A 15837-nucleotide genomic window follows, 5' to 3' on the forward strand; every position below is an offset into this window, starting at 1 on the left:
CACTGCAGAAGGCCTACTGGCCCATGCGAGGCAGGTCCAAGTCTCCTACCGGCTTAAGCCAATGCACCCAACCTAGTCAGGTCAGGTCACATTGACTTAAGGGAGGAACACGGCAACCGACCTGGTAGCACAAGCTATCAGGTCCAACTCACACCCACCCACATCCACTCATGTATTTATCCAACCTATTTTTAAAGTTACACAACGTTCTGGCCTCTATAACTGTACTTGGGAGTTTGTTCCACTCATCCACAACTCTATTACCAAACCAGTACTTTCCTATATCCTTCCTGAATCTGAATTTTTCCAACTTGAAACCATTGCTGAGAGTCCTGTTTAGGCTAGATATTTTCAGCACACTATTTACATCCCCTTTATTTATTCCTGTCTTCCATTTATACACCTCAATCATATCCCCCCCCCCCCTAATTCTACGCCTTTCTAGAGTGCAGATTCAGGGCCTCAGTCTATCCTCATAGGGAAGATTTCTGATACATGGGATCAACTTTGTCATCCTCCTTTGTACATTTTCCAGAGAATTTATATCCATTCTGTAATACGGTGACCAAAACTGTGCAGCATAATCTAAATGAGGCCTAACCAAGGATGTATAGAATTGAAGAACAACCTGAGGACTCCTATTATTTATGCTTCTTGATATGAAGCCAAGAATTCTATTAGCTTTATTGCGAACACTTATGCACTGTTGTCTTACACTTGAAATCACTTGACGCATTACTGCAAAGAAGCAAGCTGAAGCAACCCTTTGCTACCTTGAATCCTGGAGCACTTTTCTCTTGCTGACTGATGCAAGTTCTTGTTAACATCTTTGTGCACACTTGTCTCATCAGCATTAAACACTTTCCATGGCTCAGTCAACCCTCACAAACAATTTCCTGCAATTCAGCAGGGAAATTACTTGCTGCCGTGCGATCTGCTAAAGAACTTTTGCTAGAAAACTTATTATGATGTAACAAACTTGTGGAACCAGCCAGTGCTAAACACTTGTTTAGGCATTCCTCAGCCAGTTCAGGAAGAGACAAGGTACCTAATGAATGAAGCTACAGAAAGGGAGGAGAGTGATTTCTTGTATAGCTAACATTCATGTACTGGTCCTCTCTTTAATGTTAATGTAAATATCTTAGTTTACTTTCTTACTAGTATAACTCATTTTATTTTAACTGATTTTCACACAGTCAAGTTTCTTAGCCATTTTAACTTTTAAGGTTTAAATACAATATTACAAGGACTCCAATGAAAATAAGTCACTGACTTTTACAGGTTATCCTGGTGGATAATTTACAGTATATGATAATTGTACTTATGTGTATGTGTGCCTAAATCGACTTACTTGCTTACATATTTACTAGGCCTCCCAACAAAGCAATGGCCTGACACACAGACAGGCTGCCTGCGAGATCACCAGATGGAGGGAAAAATCCCATAGTCCAACACGCAGAACTCCTAATTTATATCCCAGAAGTGGCACTGTGCTAGTCCAATTCCAAAGAGTGGTCATTGAAAGTATGCCACAATTTTGAAATAGTGTAGCAGAGAAAATGTGTTAGAGAAGTGCAAGTTAATAGACGGTCTATTGTAGGTATCTCTGAAGTAGACATTGTTGAACTCTCGGGGTTTAAAAATCCCAACTGATCTTACCTTATCTTAACCAGAATAAACATACAATTCTCTAGTAATTGTACCGTTTGTTAATTAACTCTCTGAGTGAACTAATAATTGTAGTTAATTACAAAGGAAGTGATTAATATCAGAACTACAACATCCTCACTCATCCTTCAGAGTACAGGCACTGTACTTCCCACCTCCAGACACTGAAGGAATCTACATCATGCAGTAGTCCACTACCTTGGTGTTCGCAGTTGCAGGTGGCAGAGAGATGGAAAGTATAACTTTCCTTGACATATCAGTCTTGAGGAACTGTTCCAGGTTCACATGAGTGATGGAAGCATCACTGGAGTTGCCAATGGTTAGTTCAGCATCAGCAGCCAGCAAGGTGAGGAATATGTCTGACTGGAATCCAGGATGAGTGTGTTTCATCATCAGATTACCAGCCCAACAACCAGCCTGTTGGGAGAAGCAAGGTGTGATAATACAAGATAATAGGCAACAGTTTTTGTTTTAAACACACAAGAAGCGGCAGGTGACCTGAAAGAGAAGAAATGAAAAGTTACTTTTTTTATGTTTAGTAATTCATACAGTAGATGATGTTACTGGCACCTTGCTGCCAGCCAGTGGTGGCTCGTCCATAGGAGCTGCATAGCTGCAGTCCCCCCAGATGCTCACTGCCAGACGTACAACTTCATCAGCCTTGTGGTAAAATAATTTGCAACTGACAATTACAGGAAAGATCTCTTGTGTTTTCAGTTTGGTGGCCATAAATGAAATTGAAAGAAACCCAAAGTATTTCTTCTCCTATGCCAAATCAAAGTTGAGAACAACGTCCAGTATTGGGCCCCTACTTAAACAAGATGGGTCCTACACAGATGACAGCAAGGAAATGAGTGAGCTACTCAAGTCCCAATATGACTCAGTTTTTAGCAAGCCGCTAACCAGACAGAGTCGAAGATCAAAATAAATTTTTTACGAGAGCCACAGAATTTGGTTAACACAAGCCTATCTGATGTTATCCTGATGCCAAATGACTTCGGACAGGCGATAAATGACATGCCCATGCACTCTGCCCCAGGGCCAGACTCATGGAACTCCATATTCATCAAGAACTGCAAGAAGCCCCTATCATGAGCTTTTACCATCCTATGGAGAGGGAGCATGGACACGGGGGTTGTCCCAGTTACTAAAAACTACAGACATAGCCCCACTCCACAAAGGTTGCAGTAAAGCAATAGCAAAGAACTACAGACCAATAGCACTAACATCCCATATCATAAAAATCTTTGAAAGGGCCCTAAGAAGCAAGATCACCACCCACCTAATTCAATTCAAAGTTTATTCTCTATAAGGATTACAATGCTGAGTTTACAGAATTTGGTTATTGTGTGGTTTACATGTAGTAAAATAATAATTACAAAGTGTACCACTAGAACACCATCAGAACACCACTAGATACCCATCAGTTACACAACCCAGGGCAACATGGGTCTGTCGCAACTACTGGATCACTACGACAAGGTCCTAGATGCAGTAGAAGATAAAATGAATGCAGATGTAATATGTACAGACTTTGCAAAAGCCTTCGACAAGTGTGACCATGGCGTAATAGTGCACAAAATGCATGCTAAAGTAATAACAGGAAAAGTTGGTAGATGGATCTATAATTTCCTCACAAACAGAACACAAAGAGTAGTAGTAAACAGAGTAAAGTCTGAGGTGGCTACGGTGAAATGCTCTGTTCCACAAGGCACAGTACTCGCTCCCATCTTGTTTCTCATCCTCATATCTGACAGACAAGGATGTCAGCCACAGCAGTCTTCTTTTGCAGATGACACCCGAATCTGCATGACAGTGTCTTCCATTGCAGACACTGCAAGGCTCCAGGCGGACATCAACCAAATCTTTCAGTGGGCTGCAGAAAACAGTATGAAGTTCAACGACGAGAAATTTCAATTATGTACTCCGATATGGTAAACACGAGGAAATTAAAACTTCATCAGAGTACAAAACAAATTCCGGCCATAAAATAGAGCGAAAAACCAACGTTAAAGACCTGGGAGTGATCATGTCGGAGGATCTCACCTTCAAGGACCATAACATTGTATCAATCACATCTGCTAGAAAAATGGCAGGATGAATAATGAGAACCTTCAAAACTAGGGATGCCAAGCACATGATGACACTCTCCAGGTCACTTGTTCTATCTAGGCTGGAATATTGCTGCACACTAACAGCACCTTTCAAGGCAGGCAAAATTGCTGACCTAGAAAATGTACAGAGAACCTTCACCGCACGCATAACGGAGATAAAACACCTCAATTACTGGGAGCGCTTGAAGTTCCTGAACCTGTACTCCCTGGAATGCAGGCAGGAGAGATACATGATTACATACACCTGGAAAATCCTAGAGGGACTAGTACCAAACTTGCACACGAAAATCACTCGGCAGACGATGCAACATCCCCCAATGAAAAGCAGGGGTGTCACCAGCACGTTAAGAGACAATACAATAAGTGTCAGGGGCCCGAGACTGTTCACCTGCCTCCCAGCATACGCAAGGGGGATTACCAAATCTGCACACAGAAATCACTCCCTACGAAAGTAAAAGACCGGGCAGGTGATGCAAAATGCCTCCAATTAAAAGTAGGGGCGCCATTGATACACTAAGGAAAAACACCGTAAGTGTCCGGGGCCCAAGACTGTTCAACAGCCTCCCATCAAGCATTAGGGTAATTGCCAATAAGCCCCTGGCTGCCTTCAAGAGAGCTGGACAGATACTTAAAGTCAGTGCCGGATCAGCCGGGCTGTGGCTCGTACGTTGGACTGTGTGCAGCCAGCAGTAACAGCTTAGTTGATCAGGCCCTGATCCATTGGGAGGCCTGGTCATGGACCGGGCCGCGGGGGTGTTGATCCCCGGAATAACCTCCAGGTAACCCCTGGCTGTCTTCAAGCAGGCACTGGACAAGCACCTAAAGTCGGTACCTGACCAGCCGGGCTGTGGCTCGTACATTGGATTGTGTGCAGCCAGCAGTAACAGCCTGGTTGATCAGGCTCTGATCCACCAGGAGGCCTGGTCACAGACTGGGCCGTGGGGACGTTGACCCCCGGAACTCTCTCCGGGTAATCCAGGTGGTGATAGTAGCAGCAGTGTAGAGGAGAAGATCAGGGAGTCAGTCCCTCACCTTTAACAATAATTATAAAATTCCTCTATAAGTAATCAAAAAATTACGTCCATAATTCAACAGCATGAACTACAGAGGCCTTTTGCATGTGAAGTTCAATTTACAATGACCTTTTTCAGTTGCATCAATAAGAAATAATTCACGAAATCATAACATCACGATCACAAACAAAGCAGGGAACGACTGGGATTTGAAACCATAGCAAGTGTGTTAAGCAGGGCTCCAGGTGGTTAACACTGGCCTGTGGCTCAGAGTTCACCTGCCACGAGTTCAACTCCTACCCACTCCATGGTTAATTTTAAAATACTGTATCACTGTAATAGAGCTTTGCAAGAGAGATGACTGAAGCCATTCTTACACAAACATCTATCTTATCTACTTACAGATATTATCTACCAGTAACAGAACGAAGTAGAAATTGTCTACTAGTAACGTACATTCCTGACTGATACATTAGCCACCACCTGCCAGTGGTCAGCCAGGGTTTTAAGGTACAAGTAACCAGGGTCACTAGTCGCCAGGTGCTGGAATACTTCTATCGCTCTGGTCAGACTGACGTTGGCTCCCAGTTCAAGGGGTGACTGGTTGTTCACGGTGTACAGTTCCTTGATGCCGCTGGTCGCTATGTACGCAGTGTACGGTCCGTCATTCTTGAACACACCTGCAGTGGGAGATGTTCACTAAATGAACAGTGAGTAACAGTACCATGACTGGAACAATAAGTCACACTATAATGGCAATCATCACTGTACCTAGACTTCTATACTTTGTACAATATATAATACAAGTGTAACCCTACTGTACCTTACAGTGCACAATACCACTATTTTAACAGTGTATACTACCACTGTACCTTGTCCAGTGTTGCCAACCACTAGCCTGAACTTCTCGTTCCTCCCCAGTGTCTGCAAAGCATTGTAGATCCCCTGGAAACAATGACAAACAACATTTCATTAGTTTAGGAGATGCTATTGTGCACTGCTGTAGGCCTACTGGCCCATGCTAGGCAGGTCCAACTTGCACTCACTCAAAACACACTTGTATAATTGTCCAGCCTATACTTCAAACCCCATCCCCCAACTAACCAGTCTTAATGACTAAGTCCAACTATAACAACTGTTCTCAATTAGTTACATACTGAAGATTAATTGTGCAGCTAACGCGCACACACTGCTCATTTTATAATGGAATTTCATGTTCACTTATGTGGCTAAGTACAAATGAACACAGTTTCAGAAATCGATTCTTACTTGTAAAGTGACTGGATGGTACCAGCGGACCGAGTCTACAGTCAGGAATGGACCATTGAGGACAGGGACCAAGGATGGCCTGGTGGCGAGTTTACTGCTGCGAGTGCACATCCCTCCAGGCTGCTTCCTTCCACACTTACCCTTGCATTCTCCTGTCTTGTGGCAGCCATCTTTGTATGCTTCCTGCAACATTATTTCTTTAAAAAATAAATATTCACCATCATTCAATGAGTTACCATCTTTCAAGAAGTGTTGATAACACTGTTCAGATGACTCTCTGGACTAATCCCCTCAAGGAAGGCTCCTTGACGCTGGTGAGGGGCTCTTGATCTAGGGAAGTGGATCTGTGCTCCAGTTGGATCTGTGCTCCAGTTCCCTGAATTAAGCCTGAATGCCTTCCATCCCCCCATAGGCGCTGTATAATCCTACGGGTTTAGTGCTTCCCCCTTGATTATAATAATAATAATCTGGACTAACATCCTCACTCATCCTTCAGAGTACAGACACTACTTCCCACCTCCAGAATTTATACATAAAATACGTGTAATAGTTTAAGGTATCTTCCCAACTGACAAACGTAAGGTTGTTATTACCTCAATGTCAGTAAGTCTCTCCTTCAAGGCCGGGTCACCGTCTACAGCCAAGGACTTGAAGGCATCCAGTATAGGCCTATAACCAGTACACCGACAGATGTTTCCGTCCAGGGACTTCTCCACCTGTGCAGCTGTCAGCGTCCCACTGGTGGACATCTGTCTGTAAATGTCACCAGTACAACATGGCTTTAAGATGGTTAATCTACGAACAATAATGGGTCCAGGGACTGTACCCAACATTACAGAGGTACATAATGGGTCCGGGACTGTACCTCAACATTATAAAGGAACATAATGGGTGCAGGAACCGTGTATACATACCCATACATAGTCATGATCATCCCAGGAGAGCAGTATCCACACTGTGTACCATAGAAGCCGTGTAGAGCTTTCTGTAGCTGGTGGTACCCATCGTACCTAGAACCCAGGTGCTCTATGGTACTGATGGACCATCCATGGCACGAGTACAGCAGTGCCTGGCACTGTAGGGGGAGAGAAGTGTTAGTAGTGGCACTGTATGGGAGGTTAGAGATTTTGTGAAGTTGTATATACATGTCCAGTGGCCTCTATAATTACACAGTTGTAATCAGATGTTCAACATATGCATGGATAATTTCCTGAGTGGCTCTGGCACTCAGACTGCGGCCTGAGTGCCAGGGAAGACTCAAATACAGCAGAACTTTTGCGAGTTGAAAACCTCATGCCAGCAAGAACACCGTCCCTGACACCACTTGAAGCTAAGACATGATGTGCCCCAGCTAGACATGATGTGCCCCAGCTAGACATGATGTGCCCCAGCTAGATATAAACCACCACCGTTGTAGCTAACTGATATACCACTTGTGCTGAAGGACACACTGTGCCTTAGTCATAGTTGTGGAAAATACTGTATATATTTTCCGGAAATACGGTAAATTATAGGTAAATAGATGCCCTATATTGTATTTTTAAAAAGTATGTTATCGAAAAAAAGTAGACTCACCATCTTGGTTTCGAGTTTTGTACAAACGTTGGTGTAATGGGAAGAATTTTTCGTGCTCTAGAGGTTAAAATTGTGTTGACACCTCTCAAATAGGAGGCGAAATTGGTGGATGTGCATTCCTGCATAACTTGAGATATCAGACGGCTGGACAAGACAGCTCCAGGAACCTCAGATAAGCTCTAGATTTGTGTGTAATTCTGGCCAGCATTATTTTCATAGATTTAGTTAGAGTGAGGTTTTCTGAGTATGATACACATTAATTTTCAGTCAAATTGGTGAGTGATATTAAGATATATTTTCCTTCTGTTATGTAATTGTGTATATAACCATTTATTATTTTTAATATACAGTCCACAAATTTATATATTTACCAGTATCCCTGGTGTATGTATATTTCATTTAATTAATAGGTCCAGAGCAACTTGTGGTTATGACAGTGGTAGGTATCGAAGGGGCACATTTTTTGCGACCTAGGTGTCCCAAATTCCTACTTGTCTATGTAACATTGATAGATAATAATTATCTTTATCATCATTTACTGTTATGTACATAATTAGTTACATTCAGATAAATGCAATTTTCCACAATAGTGTTGTAAACTGTACTATACTTAATACCCTGACTGTTTACTGTAAATAAAGCTAATTGCATTAATAGCTCATTGCAGTTGTGATCAGGTGTAGACGTGTGAATGGTTCATTATTTTGTAACTTGTTCAGCTATCAAAACAACGGGGCCCAGTCCCTGGACCCAGTCCCTATGTACCTCCCTGGTGTTAGCGTTGCAGAACCTCTTGAAGTTGCCATAGAAATCGGGAACTATCTTGACCGTGTCTCCCAAGGGCTTCACCTCTGTCCCTCGTTTCTCGCTTCTAAGCCTGCCAGGGAGCAATCTCCCTTGGATTTCTCTTCTCATTTGATAGAACCGTATAACGTACCTTTCACTCTTAGAGCTAGAGTCCACGCTTTCCATTTGCCGGTCATCGGGAACTGGGCCTGATGATATTCATATCCGTATGTACAGCATCTACATTTTTCAGATCTTACAGTCCTTTTGCGTCTTTTCAATCTTGTTTGGATACAAGGGGTTCTCTCAACAATGGAAATCTGCCATTGTACTACCATTTCACAAACCAGGCACCTCGGGGCTTGATACCTCTCACTATTGTCCCATTGCTCTGACCAGTGTAGTCTGTAAGGTGATGGAACGACTGGTGAATAGACGTCTGATATAAGATAAGATAAGATTTCGTTCGGATTTTTAACCCCGGAGGGTTAGCCACCCAGGATAACCCAAGAAAGTCAGTGCGTCATCGAGGACTGTAACTTATTTCCATTGGGGTCCTTAATCTTGTCCCCCAGGATGCGACCCACACCAGTCGACTAACACCCAGGTACCTATTTGCTGCTAGGTGAACAGGACAACAGGTGTAAGGAAACGTGTCGAAATGTTTCTACCCGCCGGGAATCGAACCCGGGCCCTCCGCTTGTGAAGCGGGAGCTTTAGCCACCAGGCCACCGGGCCTGGTATTTGGAGATATAAACACACATGCAGTATAATGTGATCCTTTATTGACAACGTTTCGCCCACACACTGGGCTTTTTCAAGTCACAAACAGATCTGTTTGTGACTTGAAAAAGCCCAGTGTGGGCGAAACGTTGTCAATAAAGGATTACATTATACTGCATGTGTGTTTATTCCCATTGTGTCGGTATTTTATACCATTTATTTCAATGTTATTTGTAGACTTACAATAGTCTTTCTCCTCGTCAATGTGGTTTTCGCAAGGGCCGCTCTACTGTGGACCCCTTGTTCCACTTAGCTACACATGTGCGACATGCCTTTGCTAATAAGCACTCCGTCCCAGTAGTCTTATGATCTCGAGAAGGTACATGGCACCACTTGGAGGCAGAACATCTTAGCCCAGGCCCACTCCTCGAGCCTCCGCGGTAATCTACCGACCTTCCTTGCTGCTTTTTATCTGAAAAACATTTTCATGTCTGTTGACGCCTCGCTTTCCTCAGACTTTGTTCAGGCCGAGGGAGTTCCCCAAGGTTGTGTCCTCAGCACTACCCTTCCGTTCTTCCATCGCATATTTGGTCGTCACTTTATGTGGATAACTTCACTATAGTTTACGCAGGCGCTGACTGTCACCTGGTAGCGTCCTCCCTTCACGATGTGATTGACCGAGTTTCCCATTAGGCTACTTCTGGATTTAATTTTTCTAGTGCGAAAACCCATTTCATTACTTTCACTAGACGTCCTCTTGTCCCAGATATTCCATTGTATTTACACGGCTCATGTGTCCCAGAATGTGATACGGTAAAGTTTCTTGGCCTTCTATTCGATCACCGGTTGACATGGAAACCTCACATTTCCTCTCTGAAGGCAGCTTGCCATGGTCGGCTGAATCTTCTTAAAATTCTTGAGCATTGCTCATTTGGAGCAGATCGCCTGACGCTCCTCAGTTTGCATTCCACCCTAGGCTTGTCCAAGCTGGATTATGTCAACGAGGTCTATTCTGCGGCTTCTTGTACAACTCTAAGTTAGATCCCCTACATCATCAGGGTTTACGTTTATGCCTTGGTGCCTTTTGTTCATCCCCTGTTGAAGGCCTCTATGCTAAGGTTAATGTTCCTTCCATAGCTGATCGTCATGATGCTCATTGCCTTCGTTACTTTGTCCGCTCTCACGACCTTCGTATTCATTTTTCGTGTAGGTTGGTCTCATACATTAGTAGCCAGTTATTTGTTCGGCACCTCTGCTTACTCACTGTTTTCTCTTCATTTCCACTCACTCCTGTCTTTTCCCTAGTTGCCTCTTTTGTATGTTTGTAGCGTCTGCCTTTTCCCTTCCCCCTTGGGAGGTTCCAATGGTGTGTGTCTGTTCTCCCGTACTGCCTTACGCCAAAGCTCTCCTACCTATGGCTGCTCCTCGCTCTTTTTCCATGATCACTTCCAGTCACACGCTCGTGCCGTCGGTTCATACAGATGGCTCCAAATCTGACTGTGTTGGGTTTGTGGCGGTGTTCCCTGACGATGTTGTCCGGGGTCATTTGTTTGACTCGGCTAGTATTTATACCGCCGAGTTGTATGCCATACTCCTGGCGCTTCTCCGTATCACATGTCTCCTTCGGCGTTTGTGATCATTTCAGATTCCCTCAGTGCTTTACAGGCCATTAAACAATTTAATTCCCCTCATCCATTGGTTCTTCGCATTTAAATTTGGTTGTACCGTGTGGATAGCAATAGCAAAGATGTCGTTTTCTGTTGGGTCCCTGGACACGTTGATGTGCCGGGCAATGCACAAGATGCTGCTACACGGTCAGTGGTGACTGATCTTCTGGTTTCCTGTATTATTATTATTATTATTATTATTATTATTATTATTATAATAAAAAGAAGCGCTAAGCCACCGGTTTCCTGTAGAGGTATTCCATTCAGGGATTATTTTAGTCACGTCTGACCATCTTCATGGCCGTTGGCAACAACGGTGATCGGACATGCACCATAAATTACACTACTAAACTGCTTTTGGGTTTGTGGCCGTCTTCTTACCACTGCTGCTGTACTGGTGTGACTGTGCTCTCTCGTCTCCGCATCAGCCGTACTCGCCTCACCCATCGGTATCTCATGGAATGACACCCTATTCTTCTCTGAGGTTTGTCGGGTTCCTATTTTGGTTCTTTACTTTCTTGTGGATTGTCTGGTTTACCAGCAAACTCGCAGGACTTACCTCCACCGACGCTGCCGTCCTACTGCTCTTACCTTGTCTTCCATTTTTGCAGACGGTTCTGCCTTGGAATTACCATCACTTTTTGACTTTGTCAGCAACTGCTTTACTGTACGAACTTTGACAGCCCTTCGTGTCCCTTCCAGCTCTTTTCTCCCCTCGCCTATAATACCCTCTCTACCTAGCTGTTTATAGCCCCGCCACAATTTTCTGCACTGCACCGCTGCACGACCCGTGTGTGTTTAGCACTTTATTTGATAATACTACTATACTATTTCTATTACTACTATACTACAGTTTCTACTACTATACTACTATTTCAACCACTACTATTACTACTACTGCTATCATTGCTGCTTTTGCTACCACTATCACTATTTCTACTATTACTGTTATATTTCTATTACTACTGAATATGTATGTTATACATGTGTCTTATTCATCAATAAAGACACCCAGGTGTTGTACATGCGTCTTATTCATCAATAATGACACCCAGGTGTTGTACATGAGTCTTATTCATCAATAAAGACACCCAGGTGTTGTACATTCGTTTCATTCATCAATACACACACCCAGGTATTGTACACTTGTGTTATTCATCAATAAAGACACTTACGGCCTGGACACTGATGGTTTTAGTTCGACCAGGAGTTTCATGGTCAGGTACGGTGGCCACGACAGTACACAAACCACAGCCTCCCTCACGACAAAGAGTCTTGGTCCCCACAAGCTGAATCTTGTGTCGTAGGAAGTCCACTAGTCGGGTCCCAGATGGTACCTCGGGTCCCACTAGTACAAGTGAGAGTACTAATTAGTTACTGGTGAGTGCTAGTGGAAGAGTACTAGTTACTGCTAGTACTGATAGAGTACTAGTGGTCTACTAGTACTAGTTAGTAGTGAATATTAGTGCTAGAGTAATAGTTACTGGTGACTACTAGTTCTAATAGAGGACTAGTGGTAGTGTCAGTTACTGGTAAGTACTAGTAGTAGAGTACTAGTAGTAGAGTACTAGCAAGGACTCGTGTCTTAGTTATGTAGTGTAATGTTACTTCAGTACTGACCTTCACTCCTCTCCCGTCGGTCCCCGTCCCCGTCCTGTCCCCGTCCCTCCCTCTCTTCTTGTATCCTCACAAGGAACATCAAGGTCGTATCTCACAAGAGTCATATTACCTGGAAAACCAGTTACCCCCCCTACACGTCCCCCTTACCCGCTACCACAATCCATTTCCAATACCCCTTACCACTAACACTTTCCAGTAACCTTTACCACTACCACTTACCCCTACCCATCAGCTGCACAACCCAGGGCAACATGGGTTTACAGCAGGTTGCCCATGCCTCTCACAGCTACTGGACCACTATGACATGGTCTTGGATGGTCGCTCCTGCCTCTCACAACTACTGGACCACTATAACATGGTCTTGGATGGTCTATCCTGCCTCTCAACTACTGGACCACTATGACATGGTCTTGGATGGTCTATCCTGCCTCTCAACTACTGGACCACTATGACATGGTCTTGGATGGTCTATCCTGCCTCTCACAACTACTGGACCACTATGACATGGTCTTGGATGGTCGCTCCTGCCTCTCACAACTACTGGACCACTATGACATGGTCTTGGATGGTCGCTCATGCCTCTCACAGCTACTGGACCACTATGACATGGTCTTGGATGGTCGCTCCTGCCTCTCACAACTACTGGACCACTATAACATGGTCTTGGATGGTCTATCCTGCCTCTCAACTACTGGACCACTATGACATGGTCTTGGATGGTCTATCCTGCCTCTCAACTACTGGACCACTATGACATGGTCTTGGATGGTCTATCCTGCCTCTCACAACTACTGGACCACTATGACATGGTCTTGGATGGTCGCTCCAGCCTCTCACAACTACTGGACCACTATAACATGGTCTTGGATGGTCGCTCCTGCCTCTCACAACTACTGGACCACTATGACATGGTCTTGGATGGTCGCTCCTGCCTCTCACAACTACTGGACCACTATGACATGGTCTTGGATGGTCTCTCCTGCCTCTCACAACTACTGGACCACTATAACATGGTCTTGGATGCTCTAGAGGACAAAAAATGCAGATATAGTATACACAGACTTAGCGAAAGCCTTCGCCAAGTGTGACCATGGTGTAATAACACAAAATGCGTGATAAAGGAATAACAAGAAAAGTTGGTAGATGGATCTATAACTTCCTAACAAATAGAACACAGAGTAACAGTAAACAGAATAATAAAGTCTGAAGATGATACAGTGAAAACTGTTCCACAAGGCACAGTACTGGCTCCCAGCGTTCCACAAGGCACAGTACTGGCTCCCAGCGTTCCACAAGGCACAGTACTGGCTCCCAGCGTTCCACAAGGCACAGTACTGGCTCCCAGCGTTCCACAAGGCACAGTACTGGCTCCCAGCGTTCCACAAGGCACAGTACTGGCTCCCAGCGTTCCACAAGGCACAGTACTGGCTCCCAGCGTTCCACAAGGCACAGTACTGGCTCCCAGCGTTCCACAAGGCACAGTACTGGCTCCCAGCGTTCCACAAGGCACAGTACTGGCTCCCAGCGTTCCACAAGGCACAGTACTGGCTCCCAGCGTTCCACAAGGCACAGTACTGGCTCCCAGCGTTCCACAAGGCACAGTACTGGCTCCCAGCGTTCCACAAGGCACAGTACTGGCTCCCAGCGTTCCACAAGGCACAGTACTGGCTCCCAGCGTTCCACAAGGCACAGTACTGGCTCCCAGCGTTCCACAAGGCACAGTACTGGCTCCCAGCGTTCCACAAGGCACAGTACTGGCTCCCAGCGTTCCACAAGGCACAGTACTGGCTCCCAGCGTTCCACAAGGCACAGTACTGGCTCCCAGCGTTCCACAAGGCACAGTACTGGCTCCCAGCGTTCCACAAGGCACAGTACTGGCTCCCAGCGTTCCACAAGGCACAGTACTGGCTCCCAGCGTTCCACAAGGCACAGTACTGGCTCCCAGCGTTCCACAAGGCACAGTACTGGCTCCCAGCGTTCCACAAGGCACAGTACTGGCTCCCAGCGGTCCACAAGGCACAGTACTGGCTCCCAGCGTTCCACAAGGCACAGTACTGGCTCCCAGCGTTCCACAAGGCACAGTACTGGCTCCCAGCGTTCCACAAGGCACAGTACTGGCTCCCAGCGTTTCACAAGGCACAGTACTGGCTCCCAGCGTTCCACAAGGCACAGTACTGGCTCCCAGCGTTCCACAAGGCACAGTACTGGCTCCCAGCGTTCCACAAGGCACAGTACTGGCTCCCAGCGTTCCACAAGGCACAGTACTGGCTCCCAGCGTTCCACAAGGCACAGTACTGGCTCCCAGCGTTCCACAAGGCACAGTACTGGCTCCCAGCGTTCCACAAGGCACAGTACTGGCTCCCAGCGTTTCACAAGGCACAGTACTGGCTCCCAGCGTTCCACAAGGCACAGTACTGGCTCCCAGCGTTCCACAAGGCACAGTACTGGCTCCCAGCGTTCCACAAGGCACAGTACTGGCTCCCAGCGTTCCACAAGGCACAGTACTGGCTCCCAGCGTTCCACAAGGCACAGTACTGGCTCCCAGCGTTCCACAAGGCACAGTACTGGCTCCCAGCGTTCCACAAGGCACAGTACTGGCTCCCAGCGTTCCACAAGGCACAGTACTGGCTCCCAGCGTTCCACAAGGCACAGTACTGGCTCCCAGCGTTCCACAAGGCACAGTACTGGCTCCCAGCGTTCCACAAGGCACAGTACTGGCTCCCAGCGTTCCACAAGGCACAGTACTGGCTCCCAGCGTTCCACAAGGCACAGTACTGGCTCCCAGCGTTCCACAAGGCACAGTTCTGGCTCCCAGCGTTCCACAAGGCACAGTTCTGGCTCCCAGCGTTCCACAAGGCACAGTACTGGCTCCCAGCGTTCCACAAGGCACAGTACTGGCTCCCAGCGTTCCACAAGGCACAGTACTGGCTCCCAGCGTTCCACAAGGCACAGTACTGGCTCCCAGTGTTCCACAAGGCACAGTACTCGCTCCCAGTGTTCCACAAGGCACAGTACTGGCTCCCAGTGTTCCACAAGGCACAGTACTGGCTCCCAGTGTTCCACAAGGCACAGTACTGGCTCCCAGTGTTCCACAAGGCACAGTACTGGCTCCCAGTGTTCCACAAGGCACAGTACTGGCTCCCAGTGTTCCACAAGGTACAGTACTGGCTCCCAGTGTTCCACAAGGCACAGTACTGGCTCCCAGTGTTCCACAAGGCACAGTACTGGCTCCCAGTATTCCACAAGGCACAGTACTGGCTCCAAGTGTTCCACAAGGTACAGTACTGGCTCCCAGTGTTCCACAAGGCACAATACTGGCTCCCAGTGTTCCACAAGGCACAGTACTGGCTCCCAGTGTTCCACAAGGCACAGTACTCGCTCCCAGTGTTCCACAAGGCACAG

General features: G+C 46.0%; 1 protein-coding gene across 6 annotated transcripts in view; it reads right to left on the bottom strand.

The window, feature by feature from the left end:
* LOC128703487 (uncharacterized) overlaps positions 1-15837 on the bottom strand; it is a 111992-nt gene that overhangs the window by 60123 nt on the left and 36032 nt on the right. For all 6 annotated transcript variants that reach the window (XM_070104670.1, XM_070104673.1, XM_070104675.1 and 3 more), the window contains exons 3-9: positions 11991-12163; positions 6979-7139; positions 6658-6817; positions 6065-6247; positions 5668-5740; positions 5252-5475; positions 1867-2085 (exon numbers count right to left, since the gene is read on the bottom strand). In XM_070104670.1, the coding sequence (XP_069960771.1) occupies positions 1867-2085; positions 5252-5475; positions 5668-5740; positions 6065-6247; positions 6658-6817; positions 6979-7139; positions 11991-12163 (1193 nt within the window). The remainder of the gene's footprint in view (positions 1-1866; positions 2086-5251; positions 5476-5667; positions 5741-6064; positions 6248-6657; positions 6818-6978; positions 7140-11990; positions 12164-15837) is intronic.

The sequence above is a fragment of the Cherax quadricarinatus genome, chromosome 93 (assembly GCF_038502225.1).
Source record: "Cherax quadricarinatus isolate ZL_2023a chromosome 93, ASM3850222v1, whole genome shotgun sequence".
Classification (NCBI taxonomy): domain Eukaryota; kingdom Metazoa; phylum Arthropoda; class Malacostraca; order Decapoda; family Parastacidae; genus Cherax; species Cherax quadricarinatus.